Below are 25,279 nucleotides of genomic sequence, written 5' to 3'. Positions count from 1 at the left end.
TCAAATAATAAAGCCGCATCCAAATCGGTTCACCCATTGATTAGCTACGGTGCCACGTACACAGACAGAGACACTTGGCGGTCAAACTTATAACACCACTCTTTTTGCGTCGGGGGTTAAAAAGATGTGTGTAGATGGATTAATATCGAGAATCACCCTGTTGGATGGTGTTGTATCAGTAAATTCGTTTCGTAATTTATCTTGGTACATACACACTAACGGTGTGACCCTATAATTATTAATGTGTTATAACTAAGTACATATATCATACCATAACATAATTTATCATATGGCTGTTGCCTGTTAGACACGCGGTTTTGTGTAGTGTTACTGAATTTATTTAATAGTTAATCATGGCTACGAAAAAATTTGCCGGTCCGTCTCCTTACACCATGAAGACGACATATCCACCAGAAGATTATTTGCATGCAGAGTAAGTACCTCGCTTGTCTACTATTTTGATTGCCCGTGGTATAAAGTAGCTTATAGGTATCACTCTACAACTCTCGAATTATCTCCACACCAAAAAATCACCACGATCCAACGCAAATCAAATCATTTATTCAGAAATTAGACATTCACAGGCACTTTTTATCCTAATCCAAATTATTTAATATTCAACACTACTAAATGCGAAAGTAAGTTTCAACTCAACTCAGCAAACTTGAAATTTTGCATACATAAGTACATGTATGTTTGAAAAGCTAGTGGTATTATTTAGTAATTTTTTACGCTTCTTTTCGGTATAATGTTTAGCCGATTTTAATAAAAATAAAGATAAAGAAAAGACAAATCAAACTTTGTTGCATATCCAAAATCTTTACATTAATTGTAGTGTACGCGCGCATGCGTCAGACACGTCATTCGGCCATTGAGCGTACTTATCCGACATTGAATGAAAGAAAACATATTTATTTGGTATCTACATGCATAAAAATAAAACTTTACAATAATGTTTAAGAAAAAATCATTGTGTGTACCTACATTACCTGTGTATGTGGCATTGTAAAACTTATTTTATTAATAGTGCATATTACGCAAAGCTCAGCGCAGATGGCGCTACTGGTACAACTAAGGTAAGGTTGCAGATTTACGACCAAAAATACTTTCTACGCAATCGTGGTGCGAGTTTAAAGGAAAAAGGAAAGATTAAGTGGGTTATCTTGAAAATAATAATACTATTTTAGGTTATGTTCTGCATTATTTGGTCAACTGTGGTCATAAATACCTGTATGAAGTCCATATTTTAATAATATATAAAAGTCTACATATAAGTCTTAATATAATCTAAATAATACATAAAAGTCTTCACGTGTGAAGTGTTCTGAGCTTCTTTTCGATCGTTTAGTGGCTCGAGAGGTTTACAGCGTGAGGCGTAGGTATAGGAAGTTTTTTAATGGAAAACGATTTTTCCCAATATTTCGGCACCCGAATATGCTACATTGTTGTATATTTTCACAAACGAATGCTTACACAATGAAAGGGTTAATAAAGTACTCTAAAATAAACGTTTTAATCGGCAAAGCTTTTGTGTACCTAACATACAATGCTGTACTTTGCCGGGATAAATGTGCAGTAATATTCCCTATCTCTGAGCCCTATAATTACGTATGTTTTTTTTTTTAATAGGTACCTAAACTTCAGCACAATGAATCATGGTGCGAAGTCCGATGCCACACCAGTAATAGCCGCTTTATTCGGCCTCGGCAAAGCTGGCTCCATCCATATGTCCAACATCGTCGGGAACTCTCGCATCATATTGAAATATATAGTCGACGACCGCGTCGAGATATTTGACGATATCAGAAAATACTGGAATTTGGGCAATGACGTGGTTTTAATCACGTCGGCAGACGCGAAAAGGGTGTATGAGGACAAAAGGTGAGTTGTGTGATCTTACCCATAGGCCGCTAAGAGACACATATTTGATTTTTAGCTTCACGTTTAGTAGCTCTTTGTCGCCTTTGTGTACACTTTGAAGACTTCAGTTTTAGACGATAAGAAAACGGAAGGGCGGTTAACTGGTCCTGAAATAAAATAAATAATAATAACAACATTTTAGGTTATGTTCAGCATTATTCGGTCACTTGTGTTAATAAACAAATCAAGTTTATTTGTTTGTACTGAAAGCCTTACCTGTATGAAGTACATATTTTCATAAGTCATCAGGTGTGAAGTGTTCCGAGCATATTTTTGACCGAAAATTTTGCAGCGTGTGGCGGTTGCCCATAGTTTTCGAAGTTTTTTATCTTTTGGTAAACGATGTTTCCCAATATTTCGGCACCCGAATATGCAACACTATTTTATATTTTCACAAACGAATGCTTACAAAATGAAAATATGAATAAGTGCTTACTCTAAAATAAACATTTTCATCAACTTAGCAAAAGGCGGCAATGCTTTTGTTTACCAATCATACAGTGCTGCACTCTGGCGGGATAAATGCGCAGTAATACCCCGCATTATCTGACCTTGTCAACTACCCTATTAAATATATCTATGACTACTAGATGTTGCCCGGGGCTTCGCTCCCGTGGGAATTTTGAGATAAAATATAGCCTATAGCAATCTTGGATAATGTACCTTTGTAATGGTGAAATAATTTTTGAAATCGGTTCGGTAGTTTCGGTAGCCTCAAACATACAAACTCACAAACTCTTACCTCTTTATAATAAAAAAAATAATACTAATAACAGTTTTTTTTTATACGTCCATTATAATAAATCACTTTATTGCTACGCTTAGTATTACCATACTTTAACACATTATAATATTTATTATAGTTTTATTTTAATAACAAGGTGACAAAGGAATGTCTCAACTTCTGTTAACAATAATTTGTTGGAGACACAACGCTGATTTTCAGACATCGCTGTCCTTGAGATTTTGTGCGGGAGTTAATGTGTAAAGAGGGCAAAAAAATGTAACAAAAAGCCTAGACTTATTGACTAATATGCCTTATAAAGAAGCCCGAGACAGCCAAACTTTTTTCTGAAACTATAAGAACCTTATTTAAATACCTTTATTTAAAACACCCTCCTCACAGTAGGTTATAGGTGTACCTATGTATTAGGAACTAAATTTAAATCGAATTAACCTTGTCGAAATGAAGTGTGTCGTTGAAAAGTCTATTCGATATTCATTTCGTCGACTATCAGTCCAATCGAGCACCAGCGTATCGATTTACAATTATTTCGGTATTCAGTTCATTGCCTTACTTAGTACTTATAAAAATAAAAATTTTAAAAAATATAGATTATAATTCCCCTGAGTGAATTCACAGGTATATCATTTATTTTAATTTGTTATATAGGTTGTAAAGTTATTTATGTAAGCTACACTATCGATTGGGTTAGCCTGTAAGGTATATAAATAAATATATATTTTACAGTGTAAACATAGTACTGATTGCGTCTCCCACTTGGACCCACGGGGATATTGTTGTCAATTCTATCAGCAATAACAAAGATGTATTTTGCGAGAAACCTATAACGGAGAGCATTGAGAAAACTTCTCAATGTTACGAGGCAGCGAGAGCCAGAGGGCGCAAGTTGTATACGGCTTTCAATAGAAGGTAATAATATATTTTTTTACACACTTGGATTTTATTTAACTACCCACTAATTGTTCTAGATTTATATCAACTTTTAATAATTGGCATAAAATTTGCGATTTAGATATATTTCATGATACGCCTGAAATGATGAAGAACAAAATTTTACAAAATTGAAACTATACCTACTTACTTAAAAATAAAAATCTAAAATTTAATCACAAAAGTTGTTAAATCGTTGATTTTATTGATTATACTAGATATCTAAATAATAATAATAATTTGACGACCTCGGTGGCGCAGCGGTAAAGTTCTTGCCACTGAACCGAGAGGTCCCGGGTTCGATCCCCGGTCGGGTCATGATGGAAAATGATCTTTTTCTGATTGGCCCAGGTCTTGGATGTCTATTTATATATGTATCTATTTATAAAATATAGTATCGTTGAGTTAGTTTCCCATAACACAAGTCTCGAACTTACTTTGGGGCTAGCTCAATCTGTGTGATTTGTCCTAATATATTTATTTATTTATTTATTTATTATCTAAATAGGTATACTAGGTATATATTTTATTGCATGTGAAAGTACCAACGCAATCAAAGTAGTAGTGAATGCCGTGCACGTCTGTAAAGGATGTAAACATTAGAACTAGACTTAAGATTTAATGTAAAAATGTAATGCATATGTTTATATTGTTGATGTGCCAATAAATAAATAAATAAATTGTTAATTATTTGAAGCGGTGGTGGTGTAATGGTTAAGACTGTGCCTGTGGATCGAAAGGTCTCAGGTTCGTATCCTACTCGTGCCACATGAGTTTGTATACCAATCTGACTCATATATAGTAGTTTTCATAGACCATCACTTGCGCCCGGTGAAAGAAAACATCGTGAGGGAACCTGTACACTGGTCTTAGTCTTGACTTGATGCTCAGTCGATGGTACTGAACAACTTTTCGTAAAAAAAAAATAAGCCGATCCATACATTTTCCACAACTTAGGTACTTATTTAATTTTGTATAGAACATCTGATTTTTTTCGCAAATTTGGAGTTATACTCACTTACTAATAGCGATGCAACCCTCCAAAGCTTTGCAAGGGTACAATATTATGTATGTTACATATATTTAAACCTTCCTTTGGAATCACTCTATCTATTTAAAAAACCCGCATCAAAATCCGTTGCGTAGTTTCAAAGATCAGAGTCAGACAGCGGGAAGCGACTTTGTCTTATACTATGTAGTGATGATAAACTACTTAACAATATTGTATTTTTGGTTGAAGGTTTGACCCGGCCTACAGGGCTCTTAAGGAAAGGGTGAGGAAGGGAGAAGTGGGCCATGTACAGATATTAAAAGTGGTGGCGAGAGACTCGCCTATCCCTTCTATCGACTATTTGAAAGTTTCAGGTAAGGTTTTGAATGTTTATATCGCCGCACTATCTTTTATAGACTATTCAAATCAAATTCATCTGTTTAGGGCGCTTCCTTCTCACTGCCGTCGTCATATTTTTATTAATCTCTTTCAATTAATCGCCAAAACTTAAATGCCATCAAAAACATGTTGTAAAACATACCAAATCTCAGTTTTTCTACCGTAAAAAGTTGTGAGATCCATGTACTCGTGGGTATTACGAGTCGGTTAATTTATTTAGTCCCTACTTTAGGTAGCTTCTGTCTTAAGTTATTACGTACCGTAAAACGGGGCTATTTAAAATTCATGGGGCTAATTGAAATTATAAAAATAAAATATTTGGAACCTCATAACATTTTATTTTTCTACTAATTGGATATTTTGTTTTCGTCTGGCAACACTCACTCTAAAGCTGTCACCACGCAATGAAATTTTGAGGTTAGAAATGACATGTGTGTGCTGCAAAAGGGGCTTGCAAAAAATATTAAAAATATTGCTTAATTTATGGCTCTCATACTTTTATTTGGTAACTAGTTATTTTTTGAGGTAAGTTGAACATGATATTTGTATTATATCTTATGTTTCCTTGTGATTTTAATGGATTCTATAGGCTTTTTCTAACTACGTTGATTCGCCATATTTGTTTTGATTTATCAAACGGGGCTTTTTGGTACAGTTTTGGGGCTATTTAAAACATAATTCCAAATAGCCCCCTCTATGTCCGATGACAGATTTGTATACGATTTAAGGTGATGTGCCAAATAGCCCCAAACGTAACTTTCGAGTAATTAAGGCGAAGTTCTTCTGTTTTGTTCCAGTGCAATTGATCATGGTGCGTACATATACTAGGAAGTATACAAATTCCAGAAATGGCAAATCTTTTTTACCTTACCAAAATTACTCAGCGGAAAATTTACAAGTAGCAATAGAGAGTGTAAAAGAAGGAAGAATGAGTCTTACCGATGCCGCAGACACTTTTGGTGTGCCAAAGAGTACCTTAAGTAGAAAGACAAGAAATATTAACTGTACGCAAGAGACAGCAGGCCATCCAACATTATTTACGCCTGAAGAAGAGAAAGTCTTCATTAAATTTGTTTTAATAGTAGGGGAATGGGGGTTTCCGTTTGATACCACAGATCTTCGTGTATTTGCCAAGAAATATCTCGACAGACTTGGAAAAAATGTGTATAATCTAAAAGATAATATGCCAGGTTATGATTGGGCCAGAAACTTTCTTCAAAGACATAGATTACAAATTTCAAACCGTAAATCTGCACATATTTCCAGTGACCGAGCCAGATTTAGGTCAGATGATATTGATGCCTTTTTTGAGAATTATGTTAATACGGTTGAGGGTGTTCCTGCAGCGCACATCATTAACTATGATGAAACGAATTTAACAGATGATCCCGGCAATAAAAAATATATTTATAAAAGAGGATGCAAGTATCCAGAGCGGATCATAAATAGCTCGAAAACGGCAATTTCGCTCATGTTTTCGGGCACTGCATCAGGACATCTCTTACCTATTTACGTTGTCTACAAATCGGAAAATCTTTGGGATACGTGGATGGAGGGAGGACCAGAAGGGACGAGATATAATCGTTCCAAGAGCGGATGGTTTGATTCAACCTGCTTCGAAGATTGGTTTCATACCATTATAGTTCCCTATTTTCGTAATAAGCCTGGACGGAAGGTGTTGATAGGTGATAATTTATCATCACACTTTTCGGAAAGTGTAATAAAAACTTGTGAGACATTGAATTGTATGTCTGCCACCTAAAACAACACATTTATTACAACCTCTGGACGTCGCGTTTTTTGCTCCTTTGAAGGTATACTGGAGAGATATTCTTACCAAATGGAAAATTACCGAGGGAAGACATCACAAAACCTTAATTAAGAGTGCATTTCCTAAATTGTTGAAAAAACTTAAAAATAAATTAATCGAAAATGATGCCGAATCCAGAAATTTAATAGCAGGTTTTAATAAATCCGGACTTTACCCTGTTGATCCTAATCGTCCCAAATCTCGATTACCCCAATCTCATGTTCCAAGGTCCGAGGAAGAAATAGAGACAAGTAGTACTTCAGTTATAAAGGATATGTTGATGGAATTGCGATGTCCCGATGAGCCGACGGGAATGAGACGGAAAAAGAGATTTGTGGTTGAACCGGGAAAGAGCGTATCTTCCGACGATTTAGTACAAAATCAGTCAAAAACAAGTGCAAGATTAAAGGTGTCCGGAAAAAGAAAAGAATTAAAGAAGTCTACTTCAAACATCCTATCAGACCCATTTATTGATTCAGTTCCAGGTCCTTCTGGACTACATCAAATAAGGAGCAATAAAAATCATGATAGTGATAATTCCGATGATCAAATTGCGTCTGTTCTTATGCCTAAGTCAAAACTAACATCCTACAAGGGCATGGGAAAAGGGATCGGTAAAAAACAAAACCTTGTAAAATATTGATTAATAAGAAGCAACAAAGTGAGAATGTAACAGAAACAGCTCTAAATGATACATTAGTTAACTCTGGTTCATTATTACAGTCATCTCTCCAAAATCCCGAAAGCCTCAAAAATTTATGTATCAGATGGGTCAATACTCACTTAATTCAAAACAATGAACTATCCGGACAAAGATCATTTATTCAAAATTTGTACGAAACCAAAAACTATGAAGCTAACGTGCCATTTATAGGTGAATTACCAGAATGCCTACTAAATAGCAGACCCACTACTAGATCTAAACCTATAATTACATCAGAAGTTATTTTTGAAGCAGGATCTTCCCAAAATATTCGTAATCGTAAGAAAATAAACGCTATACTACAAAAAGAAAATGTTGAAATTACGCAGTTTGCTTTAAATATGAAATTAAATATAGAAAATAAAGAACAAGTAACTGAAAAAAGAAAAGTCGTAGAAGAAATTACACAAGAAAGTAAAGAATTAAAAGAAATAATAGATAATGTGAAACCTAAGAAAAAAATAAAAAGTGAGACAGCTACTAAAGTGAAAAAAAGGACGCAGAAACACATTTCTCGAAAACAAAAATGGAGGAGATCTAGTAGTGATTCCAGCTCATCTGAGATTATAATGTGTATGGCTGATTCTGATGATTCAGAATATGAAACAATGGATGATTTAATCACGGAATTTTACGAAGAAGAACAAGAAAATATAGAACCATCAATTCCCTTTGGCTTTTCTGAAATTGAATTTTTTACAGAGGATAATAATACATTAAAAATTGATTCCTGGATTTTAGCAAAATTTGCTACAAAAAAGAGCGTTAAACATTTCGTAGGAAAGATAATATTAATAAAAAACAACATTCCTGATGTCAAATTTGTGAGAAAAGTAAAGGAATCAAAATTTAATAGAGGATCGGTGTTTACTTATCCTACAGTAGATGACATTTGTACCATGAGACATTTGGATGATATTGTTCTAGTATTACCAGAGCCCAACATCTCTCGGCGAGGACAAATCATATTTGATATTGATTTGAGTAATTACAACGTACAATAGGTTTAACTGTTTTGACTTATGGTATTTTAAATTTTATTTTCGAAGTCTTTAGACTGACTATGATTAAGACTGATTTAATGTTATGATTATAATTAAGGAAGTATCAATGCCAAATATTGTGCCTTATTTTTTGTTAAATGTTTACCTACCGCAATGACATTCACCTTCTTACAAACTTTGATGAGAACTTTGATAGTTGATTAAGTATTTGTTTATGTTTGAATTAGACCGCTGATGTCTAGAAAATATTGTTGTTTTAATACATATTATAGTTACCGAGAGACCTGATTAGATAAATAAGTACAGACATTTGATACATATTTTTGAAAGTTTTAATTATATTACCTGGGTTAACTTTATTATCAGAATTCCTACCTACTGAATTTTTAATATGGTAAACTTCCAGTTCCAATGTTCTTATTTGTTTTTTTATGTACATTTTGGAATTTTGAGAATTGGTTTATTTTTGTAATGTTTATTTTAGTGATTGTTGTTGAGTTCTCAACATTGGTTCCATAGTATAATTAAGTTGTTTGAAATAATTGGGTGAGTTGCCCTTTTGCGACTGTGATTTTAGTTATTTTACACGTTGTTTAATAATATGCGTGCCTTATTACTAGTATAGTAAAAGTTAAATTGTTTTTAAATTGCTCAGACTGTTGATGATGATGAGTGAACTGATTAGATAAATAAGTACAGTTATTTGATACTTATGAAAGTTTAAGTGTTATTAACCGGGTCAATTTTATTATTAAAGTTCCTACCTACTTAATTAATATGGTAAACTTCCAGTGTTCTTATTTGATGTTTCTTTTTTGTATCACATTTTTCATTTAAATAAACATACTTAAAGTACATTCAACAATTTCATTTAAATAATGACTTCCCCTTAAATTGTTCCAAATATATCCTACATTCTCTCCTTTAGTCCAACTGATTAATCATCGTACTTCCAAATAACCCCAATATAGTGGCACTATAGTTTTATAGTGCAAGATTTTACAACAAAATTGAACAAGAGCACTATAGACATATAGCCAGGTACACACTATCAATGTTCTGATTATCGCCAAACTGATTCAAATTAAAACTGGCCTACATTTTACTGAAATATTAAACATTTTGTGTCGATTTCCAGATAGCCCCAAAATTGCAAAAATTGGAACAGCGCTTATAAAACAGGCTATCTTCGGAATTTTAATCAATATACGTTTGAAAATAATAGTTACGGAAACGCCACTTCAAAATCTGTCCAAATTAATCATCAAAACAGGATTATTTAAACATAAAGTCGTTAAAAAAATTGTTTTTTACCAAATCTTGTACCAAATAGCCCCATTTAACGGTAAGTTATTATCATATCAATATTTAAAATCTTTTGGGTTTTAAATAAATAGATTGACTTGTTTACAGTTTTATGATCGTCGCGCTGTGGCGTAGTTACAGGGCGTTGTGGTCACCACTACCACGCCTGCCCTCCTTCTGGTGGTTCTGAAGGCCTACCACGAAACATGCAAACACGTATCACGTTACTAACGTCTACTTTTTCCCATATCGTGTGCGCATCGTGTAAAAAAAAAGAAAACGCGTGGACCCAATGACGCGCCCATATTAGCCCGAATGTGTCAGTTTTCGCGCCATATTCGGAATTGAATATTTACCAAAACTACATAATTACTACTAGCGTTTCGGAACGACCACCGCTGAGCAGAAATGCCGAAGGAAACACGTTTAATCAGTGTTTATTTATCATTATCATGCCAGAAAATCCATTCCATTTTAGAAATCATTTATTCATAACATACCTTCTAATAAAGGTACCTACATGACAGAAAATTAACAAAATTTTAATATTACAAAGGCACTTACCATGTATTATATGCTACAAAAGGGTACCACTCTTGATTCTTCCCTTCGTCTTGGCGCAAAATGTCCTTTTCTCACAATGTCCTTTCACAAAATGTTATTTTAATAAACAAGGGTTTTGAGAAAAGGACATTTTTGTATCACCATTAATTAAGTAATATAGATCTACAACAAAGCATTTTCTTTTTCTTTTTGCTAATAATTAATTCTTCCTTCCATCCAGGGGGTTTCTGTCGAGACTCCTTAGTCCACGACATCGACATCACCTGCTGGGTGTTGGGAGAGCTACCCATTCGCGTCCAGGCTACTGCCTCAGCGCTCATCCCCGAAGTAAAGGCTATAGGGGACGTCGATACTGTGGCCTATATGTTTACTTTCCCGTCTGGAGCTGTGTCCTTGGGTGATAACAGCAGATATTCCGCGTATGGATACGATCAAAGACTTGAGGTGTTTGGTAATAAAGGTGAGTAGTCCAGTAAACCTGGGCTCCGACGCTCAACGGCCGGGGAAACAACAAGGAAAGTATGAATTCTCGAGTATTTTGATCGCCATTGCCATCCTTCAATATAAATAACCTTTTTTTTAAACTTAAAAATCAAATATTGATAAAATGTTACACTTCCCCCAATTTGAGGATGTGTGACTGGATTGATTGTTATATTTGATACACGGGTAGAATATAACCTGGAATAACACATAGGGTACTTTTTATCCCGAAGTTCCCACGGGAGTGAAGCCAACATCTAGTTATTCAAAAATTAGGGTACTAAAAAGGTAGTAATTCTTTTTATTGTTTTTGACGACTTCGGTGGCGCAGTGATAAAGTGCTTGCCACTGAACCGACAGGTCCCGGGATCTTTTTCTGATTGGCCCGGGTCTTGGATGTTTATCTATATATGTATTTGTTATAAAATATAGTATCGTTGAGTTAGTATCCCATTACACAAGTCTCGAACTTTGGGGCTAGCTCAATCTGTGTGATTTGTCCTAATATAACTATATATTTATTTATTTATATGTTGAAATTTGAAGGTCAAAATGACGGTGATCAAAATGCTCAAAGATCAAAAGCTCAGATGAGAGAAAGTTCTGTAACCAGACCCATTTTCGCGTATTCCTGGTTGCAATAAAGGCTGTGACGCCGCGAATCCTGGTGTTAAATGAACCTTGATAAATAAATTATATTTTTACGACTTTTTTTTAAAGATTTTATCTTTATTTATGTACTTACCCACTTACACGACAATCTTAATATGTTTTTACATTCAACTACAACAAAAAGAAAACAATACCAAATATATATTTAATATATATTATCGAAATATATTAAATATATATTTCGATATTTTTTCTTTTATATGTAGTGTCTTTGTCGAGTATTTGTAGTGTCTCTAATATTATTTGTAGTGCAAATAATATTATAACTAAAATTAAAACTTATTCAATATACAAATATATTTTATTTTTTAATAAAAATAAAATTTATGATGTCAGCTACCTATCTACCTACTTAGTCATGCAAGATCGATAGTATTTAAAAAAAACCTGTATATTTTATTGTATTTGAAGCGGTGGTGGTGTAATAGTTAAGACGCCCGCCTTTGGATCGAAAGGTCTTAAGTTCGTATCTTACTCGTGCCACATGAGTTTGTATACCAATCTGACTCATGTATAGTAGTTTTCATCGACCTCCACTTGCTTCCGGTAAAGGAAAACAGCGTGAGCAAAACCTGCACACCGGTTGACAGTTTAGCTCACTAGTGTGTATGCGATTACCTGCCAATAGATGGCGGTAAGTAGTCGTAAAAAAAGTCAGATGGCTTTAGGCGACTTGAATAAAATCTGACACCAGTGTTAGCGATAACACACTCGATATGATGATGATTGTATTTCAACCATAAATTTAACATAACTGAATCTAGATTTGTAAAATATCTTGTTTTTCGTTTCAGGCATGATAAAAGTTGAAAACGAAAGGCCGTGCCACTCGACGGAGGCTTATATAGGCCAAGATGGCGTCAAATTGACTCCGATATTCCATTGCTTCCCTTCACGATTCCGACTGGCTTACAAATACGAGTTGGAACATTTCCTGGATGTCGTTCAACGTTAGTTGTTTTCACAATATTTTATTTAACTTTAAGCGGTGGTGAGTGGTTAAAGATCGTCTGTGAGTGTCACAGGTTCGAATATTACTCGTGACACGTGAGTTTGGATTAAATAAAATATAGTATCGATGAGTTATATAACATAATAACACAAGTCTCGAACTTTGGGGCTAACTTTGCGTGTCGATGGCAAATCTACAACGCTCTATCGAGTGCTAAATATATTCATGCCAGAACCGAGCCACTTTGACGGCTCCAAAATCAAATCATTCAGAAATTAGGCCTTCACAGGCAATTTTTCACGTCTTATTCTAAATTAAATGATATTTACCAAACCTAGTCAGTGATGTCGGGTGGCCTGTCGATACACCATACCATCGATATAGAAACCTGTCGGTGTAGCGATCATCGACATGGCGCGCTTTCGATGGTGTGTTATCGATGTAGCGACAATCGATGTACTGATTGGCGATGTTATGCACTAGACCCATTATTAGTAGTTAATTTTCCCGCGGCTTCGCAGGCGTAAATTTTCCGGCATGAAAGGTAGAAAGGTACCCTATGTCCTTATTACGTTGTTCGCCGCAAACTTTGACCTCGAGTAGGTACACAATACTTACATTTTTACAAAATTGTGAATATTTCAAAAACAACTGCACCGATTTTGATGCCCCGCGAACTTAAAAATCCTATTGACATATCCTAAATACCTTTTAAATTTCATCAAAATCTGACCAACGCAACGGTTCGAAAGTTATCGCGTTACAAACACACAATACAAAAAATGTACGTTTCCCCAAGTAAGTAGAATGTTAAGACACATTACAATTATTATTTAATTAACAGACGATGTGCCCATGGACGTGACCAGCTGGCAGTCGTACGCTGTCCACAAGATATCAGCTGCCACAGCAGAAGCCGCTAAGACTGGACAAGCAGTCGACATTGACTGGTCCAAAGACAACATTCCCGCAGTTTACTCATAAATTGTATTCAAAATTAAGTAGTTGATTCCTAAAGCTTGTATATTTTAAAAAATTCGCCTGATTCGCCGGTCGTTTTGTTCGCACGTTCCGGCTTAAATAAATCCGGTTCCGGATAAAAGTCATAACAAATTATTAAATACCTAAACCTTTCTCGGGGATCTCACCGCGTGTTGTTTTTGAGTTTATCACGAAACATAAAACTTGTAGTTAGCACGTTATTGTGTCCACATCCAATCATTCGTTCGTCCTCCTAATTTTTAATATATGTATAAGACCTATATTTGTTAATTGACGTCCTTGGAGAAAAGGCTGCGGTGAAGTTTGTTGCGCCGCTTCTTCTTCACCTGCGCTTTGGAAGCCGGCAGTAGACTTAGTTTAAGTAATTTTTGACGTCAATAAGTGATGTATGTCATCCTAAATTGAATAAAGAATTTTGAATTTGAATTTTTAACCCCCGACGCAAAGAGGGGTGTTATTTTAGTTTGACAGCTAAATGTGTCTGTGTACGTGGCACCGTAGCACAACAACGTGTGAACCGATTTGGATGCGTTTTTTTTTATTTGATAGAAAATTTTTATGCGGTGGTTCTTAGATATATTTGATCAAAATCGGTTCAGCCGTTCAAAAGTTGTAGCGAAATGAATATTGAAAGTCGGGGGGTTTTTATTTGTCTAACAAATAAACGATCAGTACACTATATGGGCAAGAGGCAGCGTGTGGACGTTACGTCACGTGCTACGTGTGTACATTTGTTTCGTGGTAGGCCTTCGGTAAAGGACTTAAACTACTACATATTTTTTAAAACAAAGACGCTTGCTGACTCTCAAATGGATTTCGAAAATAAATGTTTCTGATTATTATTCTTGTGGTTTCATTTATCTAATTTTCTAAACTCTGTTTTTATCTTTAAAATCGTGTCTCTTTATGATAATACAGCAATATAGATTACTAGCTGCGCCCCGGGGCTTCGCCCCCGTGGGAATTTCGGGATAAAAAGTACCCTATCTGGCTATGTGTTATTCCAGGTCATTTTCTACACGTTTACCAAATTTCATTAACAATAGTTCCAGTAAATAATGAGTGAAAGGGTAATAGTAAACTTACTTTCATATTTATATTATTAGATGGTATTGGGATAATATACTTTTTAGGAATTTACTCTCGTGGTTAAACGTTTTAGTTTAAATTGTATTTTTTTAGGTTTAAACTATAACATTACATTTATTTTCAACAAAATTCGACAATAAGTATTGTCTACGCCAGTACACCACAACACTAGGCGCGTCCCGCCCGCGACCCCTCGCGCGGCAGCCAATGGCTATCGAACACGACTATTTCAATTTTATTCCTGCGCGCGCGCACTACAAATCTAGTTTTTTCTATTGTTTTGTTTCCTGTCATTCGATTCGATTTCTGTTTTTCATTATATCAATTTGTAAGAACTAAGAAAAATATAATTATCTAATTCTTAGCTCCAAGTATTTTATTTTAACTACCTATTAGTTCCGTAACGAACAAGTATTATGAAGATTGTTTAATCTCCTGTATTTCTTAGTTTTTGTCCTAAATTTAATAAAATAAAACAAAAGTGAATACATACCTTTGTTTTATTTCATTTTCAATCTAATTATTTTTAATTAGACGTTGCCCGGGGCTTCGCTCTCGTGGGAATTTTGAGACAAAATATAGGCTATAGCATAGCATCTTGGATCTTTTTAATAGTGAAGGAATTTTCGGTTCGCTAGTTTCGCAGAGATTAGGTACATACATCAAACATACAACCTCACAAGTATTACTAGTATAGATTATAACAGATAAACGAAGACGAAAAATCAAATCAAACATTTTTATTACATATATTATACAATTTAACTTTTGAATCCATATCTTTAAGTAAATAATACTTCAGTTAAGAAACCAGATTCTATACAACAAAAGCAATAACTTATTTTATAATTACACAAATAAACTTAATTTGCTAAAATGGTGGTTTTACAAAAATTTTACAAGAATTATATATTTTTTGCTAAAACCGTTATTTTTGTTTGTGTATACCAATTATTAATAAATAGTAGCAATATATATTTCTTCTTTATATAGGACACTTCAAAAAAAATTCACTATACGTTATGTATGCAAAAAAATGGTGACTAATTCGTTCAATAATTAGTTTAAGGCCATTTAAAATCATGATAAATAATTGCCTAAAATTGAACTGTTTAAATAACGTGAAAAACAAATCACACACATATGTTTCTCCCACGTTAACGGGTGCATAAATCTTATAATTAATATGAGGGCCTGTTTCACATATAGTTTACGTTACGTTTCATATCGTTTATAGAGCGTTAAAAATTGCGATTCACAAGTGTTGGAAAGGGCGTAGCTAACTAATCACATCCGTCAGATTTATCTAGCAGTTAGTTTATCTGTCACATTACAAAATGATTTTTTTATCTGAAAGTGGTTAAATTAGGCCTTAAGTGTACCAAAATGTCCAAATCCCAACAGAGAAACTTGATAAAAGACAAATTAATTCCCCACAAAGCGACCAATAAAAACTTCACTTTTATACACAACTTCTCAATGGTTTAAATGTCAGTATATATATATTTTTTTTATCTATTGAATTTGCGTGCGTTATATAAAACTTGTTAATTGTTATTTTCATCTTACAATATTATGAAAAGTCCAAAGATTCTCTGCTGACAGTGTTCATATTAGTTTCATGTTTCAACGATTCAATTTTACTCTCACTCACAACAACTACTGTATCTGTTACATAATTTTTATGATATCTCTTCATATGTTTATTCAATAGATAACTTCTCACACCTGTGTAATCACAATAATTACATTTAAACGGTTTAGCTCCAGTGTGTATCGTCTCGTGGCATAAAAGACTCTCTTTTCTAGTCGCTTTGTAATCACAATATTGGCATTTTAATCCGTTACCCATATGGGTTATCAAGTAATGTTTCTGCAATTCGTATTTACGCTTACAAGAGTAATCACAATCGGAACACTTGTTTTCATAATGCCGTTTCTGGTGTATCACATATTGACATTTATATGTTGTCGTGTATTCGCATAAAGTGCAATTTAAATTTATGTCCGATTTGCTTCTGCGGTTGTGCAAGGAAATTTTGTCTTTGGTTTTCGTTGAGAAACCACAGTGGATGCATTCGTATGGTCTGTTTTGTGTGCCGGTGTGGTGACGTTGATAATGTCTTTTCACTGCAGCTTTATAACGAGACATGTACGAACACATCAAACATTGAAAAGGCCTTTCTTTATCGTCCGATTCTAATACTTTGATATTTTTCCAATCGATGCAATTCGGATCAGTTATATATTCCTTTTGTCTATTTGTTTGTTGGTCGTCCATATAGCTATCAGTGTCATGAACCTCAGAGCTGAACAAGCCTGTAGTTGCATCAATTTGAGAGTTATGCGTGTCCATAGAATAATTATCTTTACTTTTCTGCGCGTATATGACATCGTAATGGGTTGCTTTATGCTTTTTACTCTCGCACATAAAGTACGTTTCAAAATCACAGTATGTACATGGCAATATGTTGTCTTGTTTACTTCTAGCTTTGTGAATGTTGAGCCTCCATTTGACTCTTGTGGAAAAATCACACAATTCACATTGGTGCGCTGTATCGGTGACCTCATTGTGTATTTTCGCCAAATGTCTGGTTATATGCCCCTCATATTTAGTTACAAACGGACATTTGTCACACTTGTAAAACGAAAACGGCTTGTCTTTGGACACGTGCGTTCTGCTGTGTTTCAAAAAATTATGCCTATACGCCGTTGCAAAATCACAGTGCTCGCATTTAAATTGCTTCTCAACGTTGTGTTTCCGCTTGTGAGCTTTTAAATTCCATTTAAAATGTGCCGTGTATTCGCATTCGTCGCATTTGTATACCTTCGTTGGTTCATTAGATTGCCCGCCAATGGTTTGGTGTTCTATTCTGATATGTCTAGTCAATGCGTTCCGATATTTAGACTTGTAATTGCATTCGGAACAGCAATATTTCTTCTCTGTGGTGTGTCCAATCATATGCATAATTAAGCCCGTTTTATATACGGTAGTGTAGTCACACACTTGGCATTTTAGTACTTTGGTTGGACATTTCCTTGGTTTCTTGTCGTTGGTCTGTACTTTTTGTTTTTTCTGTCTCTTTCTCTTCGCGTGCGACGGTTCGTAGTTTCTGAAATAGATAAGAGTAAATGAGAAATGTGACTTTTTTATTGGTGGTTTTGAGTAACTATATTACCAACACTTTGGTATCAGATTATTAACAGGACTAGATGTTGCCCAGGGCTTTGTTCCCTATGGAATTTTTAAAATATAGCCTATACCAATCTTAGATAATGTAACTTTCTAATGGTGAAAAAAATTTGGAAATCGGTTCGGTAGTTTCGGAGATTACTCGCTCAAACATTCAAACTCACAAAGTCGCAAATGCTTACCTCTTTATAATAATAGTATAGATTGTATAACTTCATAAAAACTATTTGTAATTCATGTTGACCTATGTTTTTTATCTCTCTCCCTGTCTGTCTATGTGCGCTTTCATGGCTAAACCGGACTAAACTGGACCTTTTTAATGGACTTTGCAATAGATAAAACAAATATTAAAAATTAATATCTCTCTATTGATTTATTTTAAAAATAAAAAAAAAAACAAAAGTATTTATTGCAATATTTGTGTACACTTTTGAACTCTATTGCCCTCGGCTCCGCTCGCGGCAGAAAGAGTCGTATGTATGTATAGTCGTTTTACACAAAAGTAATTTACACTACTTCAGGAATAATAATTAAGTCAATATTTGAATTTGAGTCTTGAGTCAACTTTTTCTGTTTTCAAATCGGTTTAGCCGTGAAAGCGTAACAGATTTTCGCATTTATAATATTATCACAGCTGACCTATAATCGAATTTTGAACGCCTCCACGCAGGGCAATCGTGGGGGCCTGGTAGATGGGCGCTCCCAAGGCGCACATAGCGCGTCACGTAGATGATTAAATTTTTATTTTTTATTTTTTTCTTTTATTGGACAAACAATATTACATAATTTTAACGTATAAAATGTAAGACAATAGTGCGAATTAAACGTAAAACCAGGCACGTTAACCACAGGCTAAATAAAGAATAAGCTGATAGAGTACAAACAAGTAAAATGAAATAAGTTTAAAGAATTACAAACATTGTTTAAGAATCACTAATAAGAGTGTAAATATCACAACATAATTTTGAATTAGTTTTTTTGACATTTTCGACAACACATTTTTTTAAAGCACCTATGCCCAGCCAAAATATATCTAAGCGGTTAAAATATTTATTGTACATGTCAAGCACTCAGAGGAGCGCGTTTGCCTGCTTTAGTGGGATATGTTTTAGTTGCAAATTTTTTTCAAATTTTGGAATTAAATTAAATATAGTATCATGTTTTTCATTTGTGACAACCCTGACAGCATCGTCGCCGCTGGCGGCTGTCTCGCCTTTACAGTAGTGTGAATCTCGATAAACTGTGATCTGGATACGTACATGTCATTAGCATCGTCTTCCGGCTCATCATTTTCGTCATCCATTTCAACCTTGACCCACACACTCGCGAACATATTGTTCATTGCATTGTCCTCTGCGTTTTTCTCATTTGAGCTACGTAAGTTATTTCTAGATGGCTCCTTTAACGCTGCTTGATCTAGAATAGAATATAATCAATGCAAATTTCCAGTGTTTAGTTCCCAATACATATTCTCCTGTGTATAGGCAACATATTTCCCTAGAGGTTTGATGTAAGGCAGATGATAATCAAATTGCAGTCGAACTTTCAAAATTAAAAATTTATTTCTTTTAAACGGCAATGTTTAATGTCGAACTTAATATATATCTAAATCAATGATAAATCATATGTTCTCCCTTTGATCAATTAAATAAAAATTAAATATATAAATTGCAAAATACCTGAATTTACAATAGACTCACCATTTTGACCCGATTCTGGTACGAAATTACTTGATACCTCATTTTGCTGGCATGCTTCTTGAGTGGAATGATTTGTTTCATCATTAACATTATTTGATTCTCTTGAGTTTTCTGATTCTACATCAGAGTGATCATCTCCCTCTTTTGATTCAGATTCTGATTGACTTTCATGATCTGATTCATCCATTGTGATAAGCTGAAATACAAAGTAGTATAATATATTATTTTATTATAAATTATTATAATTACTTAGGTATTTAAGATGTTGACAACATGAAGTAAAATACATGATTATCCAGCAAAAAATGCTGTTGCGAAAATATGAGAATCAGATTGGCTGTTCCTCTCTCTAGTGCTAACAAGAATATTAAAAAAAATAAAATATTTTTTTAACAAGAATATTAAAAAAAAAAAAAATTTTTTAATATTCTTGGCAGGCAGTGCCTATGGATTTATAATTTAAAAAAAACATGGGTCTAGTAATCTAGATAGTAATAGATTGAACTTAACAAAACGGTAAGGTTTTTCATTGCAGTTGTAGTTTTCCTTTATTTCCTTCTTTTACTTATGAGATATATTCAATACATTCTTCAACTGTTATTTTTTTTTCACAAAAAAATACCAATAACGTCACAAAATTGCATAGGTACAAAGATTCCTTCTACTTCTTCAATTTACACATCTGTTGACCATATTTAGACGAATAAAACTACTTACTATTATTTAACGATAGATGAATACTGCTTACGTTTCAAAATCCTGATACACAAACTGTTATACACGGAAAAATTACTGATAAAGAAAAAAGTGACGCCAATGCATTTTTTGTGAGCGGAAGGTTATTTTTGGTAAACAAATAACTACGTATTGCACTAATTGGCTTTGTTATATGAAAAACATACTTTTATATTTTGCACTTATCACTAAAATTAATTTCACAGATATAATTAATTTATGATCAAATATGATAAGGTACGAAAACACCACTGACAGAGCTATTGATTGACAACTTACTTTGATTGATTTGATAATATTTTGACAAGAGAGACAGAGTGTTACCTAATAATAATTAAATTTTGCTTAGTAATTTTTTTATCGATTAAAGAAATTGATTGAATCATTACTAACGTATTATGTAGTTTTAGTTTATTTTGAGTAAGTTTTGAGTTTAAAAAAAACCAAACCAACATTAATTTGTTTGGAAATAAAGATCTAGAGAAGAAAAGGGGAAAATCCTATTTAAAAAAGGCTGTCAAAAATGGGAACGTTCCGTATATAAAGTAAACTATTTTTTTCTGTTATGTTTTTTCCTTTTTCAACTAAAGTAAACTAAACATGCTTACATTTTATTTGAATAGCTAAAAAAGTAACAGTTTTAAATTTTAGATATAATTTGATATTCGTATGATATAAAAAAATAAATAAAACAAAAAGTAAAAAATAGAAAAAAGGAACATTTTATTTTTTTCTGTTTTTTATCTGTCAGATTGTCTCATTGATTTTTTCCTGCATTGAACAAAAAAAAATTGTTTATCTGGTGAATTTTTTATAAATAAATGCGTAAGTATACGGTTGTATTATATTTTCCCTTAGTCTACTGATACTCACAAAAACATATATTTCTTTATCAACTGTGTTATTTATCGACAGAACTTTTTAAAGACCAAGAATAGAATTGGGTATACAAAAAACAATACCAGTATCAAAATTACTTTATCAGTAGTTTTTTATCCGCTTTTTACTTTACAATTGATTGCATTAAAATGTTTTAAAAGTAAGCCGGCAAAATTATTAAACTCTTGAAAAACTTTATGATATTGTTCTTATGCTTTGTGTTTTTCAAAATTTGGACAATTTTAGATTGATTCGGTACATGTATAGTTTATTTATTTTATCATATGTCGTCTTTTTCATAGTACATGCTAACGCCTCTTTTATTTTTCTATTGTACTTAGGTTCCTATTAGTGAGTTTTATATTTCCACTGATATGTTGTGTACATAAATAAATAAAACATTATGATAATTTAATTTCATCTTTTGAAGCAGGCTTTTTTAATCATTATTATATTTAGTTATAACCTCACTGGTTATGCAAGTGGTGGTACATGAAAACTACTATACATGAGTCAGATTGATATACAAACTCATGTGGCACGAGTAGGATTCGAACCTGGGTCAAGGGCCTTAACATTACACCACCACACCTTCAAGTTTCTGTGTACATTTGCATAATGATCACTCAGACTCACTCTAGAAGATTCAAAGCTTTCACAATCTCTTCAGTAGTCCTTCTGAAATGCTAGTAGTTTGTAGCTTCAATAAAAATACATTAAAATTTGATATAAACAACTTATTATGTGATTATTTCTGTTTCTAGTCAATGATATTATTTCACACTTAAAACTTTTAAAATAAAATAACATTATTTCAGTATCCAACAATGACGGAGCAAACAGAACCCGATGCTGCGATGGCCGAAGCTGATTTTGATGACTCAATCAACTCCACAAAGAACTCTGACTCCAATTCCGATGATAATATGGAAGAATCTGCAACATCAAAACAACCACAGTATTCCAATCACGATTTAGATTTAAAACCAGATTCGAACAATTCAAATCTGGAGAAAATGGAAAATGTTGATTCGAAAAAGGGATCAATTGATTTAAATTCTGTATCAAATTTGAAAGAAGAGTCGAGTGTGAAATACGGTTTGCGTAATTTGAAACAGGAATCTGGAGAGCAAGGACATAATTTAAATGCAAAGATTGGTGTCAGAGACGATGATATGAATATGTTTGCAAGTGTTTGGGTTAAGGTGGAGGTTGAGGAAGAAGGAGGTGTGCAGCCAGATGACTTGACTGATGTGTGAGTATATTAATAAAATAGTAGACAACACTCAATGGCCCACACTAAGCACTGTAATTTTTTTTTTACTACTGAGGAAGCAAACAGTCAAGTGGCCCACCTGATGGGAAGTCACTGCTATGAACGCAACTCAATACGCCTTTTAATAAATCCTTTCACTCATAAATCTATGTATCATTATCATATCATCATACACAGGTCCTATGGATATTGTTTTTATTTAATATAGTTGCAGGGCCCAGAACCAGTAAGTTAGTCTTGGAACGATTTAGTTTAGTTTTGTCTATAACTATTTTGTCTTTGGTTTGATTCTCTCTCTCTCTCTCTGTGCTTCCATCTTGGTGAATACACTTACTTTCAACACCACCAGACCTTTTTTATTTGTTAGTCATTAGTTCTATTTACTATAGAGTAAATACAGTTCCACTAATATTTCGTACATTAACATGGTCCTTCGAGCCGGATATGGAACAGCGACCTATGGATTTATTATTATTTCTTACATTAACAGTTAGAATTCTTCTGTACAGAGGTTTGTAAGGATTGTAGACAACAAATGCCTGGATATGTCGTTTATGCCTGGCGTTGGCAGAAGATGAAACGTGAAGTGCTGGTTTGATGTCGTCAAGGATTATATGCGTGATGGGACAAAGAAAGCTGAAAGCGGAAATGTTCAGATGGGAGAGAGAGATTTGTAAGACTTGTAATATAATATAAATCTTTGGGTATAGTAATTAGAACTGGCATTTTGTATTAAAAGTATGTAGTGAAAAGTAAATAATTCCCAATTTGTGTATCAGTATAGAATATTTTATAAATCCGTGTTCCTAATTATACAATTACAGAAACTACGTACCGCCCAGCGAGAGAAAGCACCGTCCGCGGCGGCGGAGAGACAAGAAACCCAGACCTCGACCCACGAAAGTCCTAAAATGCCAACTTTGCAACTACACCACTGTGTACAAAACGGGACTAGTCATGCATATGATTGGACACACAACGGAAAAGCCTCACTGCTGCACCGAGTGTGACTATAAATCGAAATACCGCAACTCTCTTACACGCCACGTCAAGATTCAACATCAAAAAGACGACACACCTGAAACAGAGTCGGTCGAAGTGTTTACGTGCGACCAGTGCAACTACAAAACTCATTTCAAATGGAATCTCCGGGCTCATAACCGAAAACACAATTTGGTTAAGCAGTTCAAGTGTGTACATTGCGAATATGAAACGGCGTACAGACACAACTATTTGAAACACAGCAGGACACATGAAAACAAAGAGAAAACGCCAGTCTTTTATAAATGTGATAAGTGTACTTTTGTGACTAAATTTGAAGGGCATATCGCAAGGCATTTAGCAAAGATACACAATGAGGTTACAGACACGGCATATAAATGTGAAATGTGTGATTTTTCGACTAGAGTTAGATGGAGATTGAACATACATAGAACAAGGAGTAGACAAGAGAATATTTTAATGTGTGCATATTGTAGTTTTCAAACTTACTTTATGTGCGAGAGTAAAAAGCATAAAGTTGTTCACTATGACGTCATGTATGGGCATAAAAGTCATGATATTAGCAGCGAATCAGTTCATAATTCTCAAATTGATGCCACAACGGGTTTACCTACAACAAATGAGACAAAAGACAAACGCAGTGCAATAAGTAATGAATATATAGACAATTATATGGATCAAGATAGCATGAGAAATCAGAAGAAATATTTATTAGATCCGAATTGTATAGATTGGAATAACATACAAGTTTTGGAGTCTGATGATAAGGACAGGCCATTCCAATGCCATATGTGTACATACATGTCTCGTTTCAAAGCATCTGTGCAACGACATTTCCAACGACACCACACGGGCAGTCAAAACAGACCATATAAATGTGTCAACTGTGATTTCTCGACTAAAACCAAAGACCAAATCGCTTTGCACAACAAACGGAGCAAATCTGATGTTAATTTATACTGTGCCGTATGCAAGTTCACAACAAATTTCAAATGCCAGTATGTGATGCATCAAAAAAGACATTATGAGAACCGTTGCTCCGAATGTGAATATTCTTGCAAACACAAATACGAGTTACAGAAACATTACATGGCAATACATATGGGTAATGGTCACAAATGTCAATACTGTGATTACATAGCAGCTAGGAAGGAAAGTTTACTATGTCACGAGACAATTCATACTGGAATTAAGCCATATAAATGTAGTCACTGTGAATATATGTCTGTGCGGAGGTCATTGTTGAACAATCACGTTAGGAGATATCATAGTAATTTGTTAACGGACGTCGTTGTTGTGAGTGACAGTAAGATTGCTTCGTTGAAGCACGTTGGTAGTATTGATGAGGTCAACCAAGAAGTAGATTATGCATAAATGCTGGTTATTTAATAAAGTGTCATATGTAAAGAGTGTTGTTTGATTTGAAATTTGTGGGCTCATGACCTAGTTTATATATTTTTTTAATAAGAACGTTATTAATTCGTGTCCTTATATGAGCTAAGTAATCGATATCTCTTTGTATGTTGGTCATTTTCTTAGATTCCATTTCGTTTATACGCCAGTTTCGATAAATCGATAGTTTTAGGTACACTAAAATATCGATATAAATTTTCAATCGACTAAAGAACAATGCTTATTTGTAAAAACACACATATAGTAACAGCAGTGGTTCTAGAATAGGACTACCCCATCCTCCCATGGATGTCGCACGAGGCGAGTAAAGGACAATATAAATCCCAAGTGTTAGTTTTTACCTAGGAGCAATGCCATGTTGCAACAAGGCACGTTGCAGCTCTGTTGTTTTCTATAAATTTACGTTAATCGACACTCCATACAATGTCTGCGTTGATCCGTCATCGCGGCGGAGGTCGACGGAGCGCAACGGAGCAGTGGAGCATAGCTTAGGCTTCACGGCGACGCAGGAA

At 34.1% G+C, this 25,279-nt stretch overlaps 3 protein-coding genes across 6 annotated transcripts; 2 read left to right on the top strand and 1 right to left on the bottom strand.

Moving 5' to 3' along the window:
* The first annotated feature begins 159 nt into the window (after positions 1-159).
* LOC128681733 (uncharacterized oxidoreductase YrbE-like) lies at positions 160-14,322 on the top strand. Its single transcript, XM_053765863.2, has 7 exons — positions 160-433; positions 1,630-1,881; positions 3,392-3,574; positions 4,836-4,960; positions 10,592-10,831; positions 12,321-12,476; positions 13,323-14,322. Exons 1-7 carry the CDS (start codon positions 354-356, stop codon positions 13,460-13,462), a joined length of 1,176 nt encoding a protein of 391 aa, XP_053621838.1. The 5' UTR covers positions 160-353; the 3' UTR covers positions 13,463-14,322.
* A 972-nt stretch (positions 14,323-15,294) lies between these two features.
* Positions 15,295-20,476, bottom strand: LOC128681726 (zinc finger protein 845-like). Of its 2 annotated transcripts, none has more exons than XM_053765856.2 (4): positions 20,211-20,476; positions 19,463-19,658; positions 19,022-19,178; positions 15,295-17,682 (listed from the first exon to the last, which is right to left on the bottom strand). In XM_053765856.2, exons 2-4 carry the CDS (start codon positions 19,647-19,649, stop codon positions 16,143-16,145), a joined length of 1,884 nt encoding a protein of 627 aa, XP_053621831.1. In that variant the 5' UTR covers positions 19,650-19,658; positions 20,211-20,476; the 3' UTR covers positions 15,295-16,142. The 2 variants fall into 2 exon arrangements, with proteins under 2 accessions (XP_053621831.1, XP_053621830.1); XM_053765855.2 differs by having other exon boundaries at positions 20,180-20,469.
* Positions 20,477-20,894: 418 nt separating this feature from the next.
* On the top strand, positions 20,895-24,764 carry LOC128681725 (zinc finger protein 761-like). 3 transcript variants are annotated; one of them, XM_053765851.1, is made up of 3 exons: positions 20,895-21,022; positions 21,895-22,331; positions 23,177-24,764. In XM_053765851.1, exons 2-3 carry the CDS (start codon positions 21,904-21,906, stop codon positions 24,726-24,728), a joined length of 1,980 nt encoding a protein of 659 aa, XP_053621826.1. In that variant the 5' UTR covers positions 20,895-21,022; positions 21,895-21,903; the 3' UTR covers positions 24,729-24,764. The 3 variants fall into 3 exon arrangements, with proteins under 3 accessions (XP_053621826.1, XP_053621827.1, XP_053621828.1); XM_053765852.2 differs by lacking the exon at positions 20,895-21,022 and adding an exon at positions 21,054-21,236; XM_053765853.2 differs by lacking the exon at positions 20,895-21,022 and adding an exon at positions 21,054-21,331.
* Positions 24,765-25,279: the final 515 nt, after the last annotated feature.

This window comes from Plodia interpunctella, chromosome 28 (genome assembly GCF_027563975.2).
Source record: "Plodia interpunctella isolate USDA-ARS_2022_Savannah chromosome 28, ilPloInte3.2, whole genome shotgun sequence".
In the NCBI taxonomy this organism is placed as follows: Eukaryota; Metazoa; Arthropoda; class Insecta; order Lepidoptera; family Pyralidae; genus Plodia; species Plodia interpunctella.
Note: the sequence above shows the minus strand (reverse complement) of the source record. Positions and strands in the feature narration are given on the sequence as shown.

Coding starts and splice junctions, on each gene's coding strand:
- LOC128681725 (XM_053765851.1), top strand. CDS start 21,904: ATGACGGAGCAAACAGAACCCGATGCTGCGATGGCCGAAGCTGATTTT. Junction 22,332..23,176: donor CCAGATGACTTGACTGATGT/GTGAGTATATTA, acceptor ATACAATTACAG/AAACTACGTACCGCCCAGCG.
- LOC128681726 (XM_053765856.2), bottom strand. CDS start 19,649: ATGGATGAATCAGATCATGAAAGTCAATCAGAATCTGAATCAAAAGAG. Junction 19,179..19,462: donor ACCAGAATCGGGTCAAAATG/GTGAGTCTATTG, acceptor ATTCTATTCTAG/ATCAAGCAGCGTTAAAGGAG. Junction 17,683..19,021: donor GAAGACGATGCTAATGACAT/GTACGTATCCAG, acceptor TATCTATTTCAG/AAACTACGAACCGTCGCACG.
- LOC128681733 (XM_053765863.2), top strand. CDS start 354: ATGGCTACGAAAAAATTTGCCGGTCCGTCTCCTTACACCATGAAGACG. Junction 4,961..10,591: donor CGACTATTTGAAAGTTTCAG/GTAAGGTTTTGA, acceptor CCTTCCATCCAG/GGGGTTTCTGTCGAGACTCC. Junction 10,832..12,320: donor TGAGGTGTTTGGTAATAAAG/GTGAGTAGTCCA, acceptor TTTTCGTTTCAG/GCATGATAAAAGTTGAAAAC.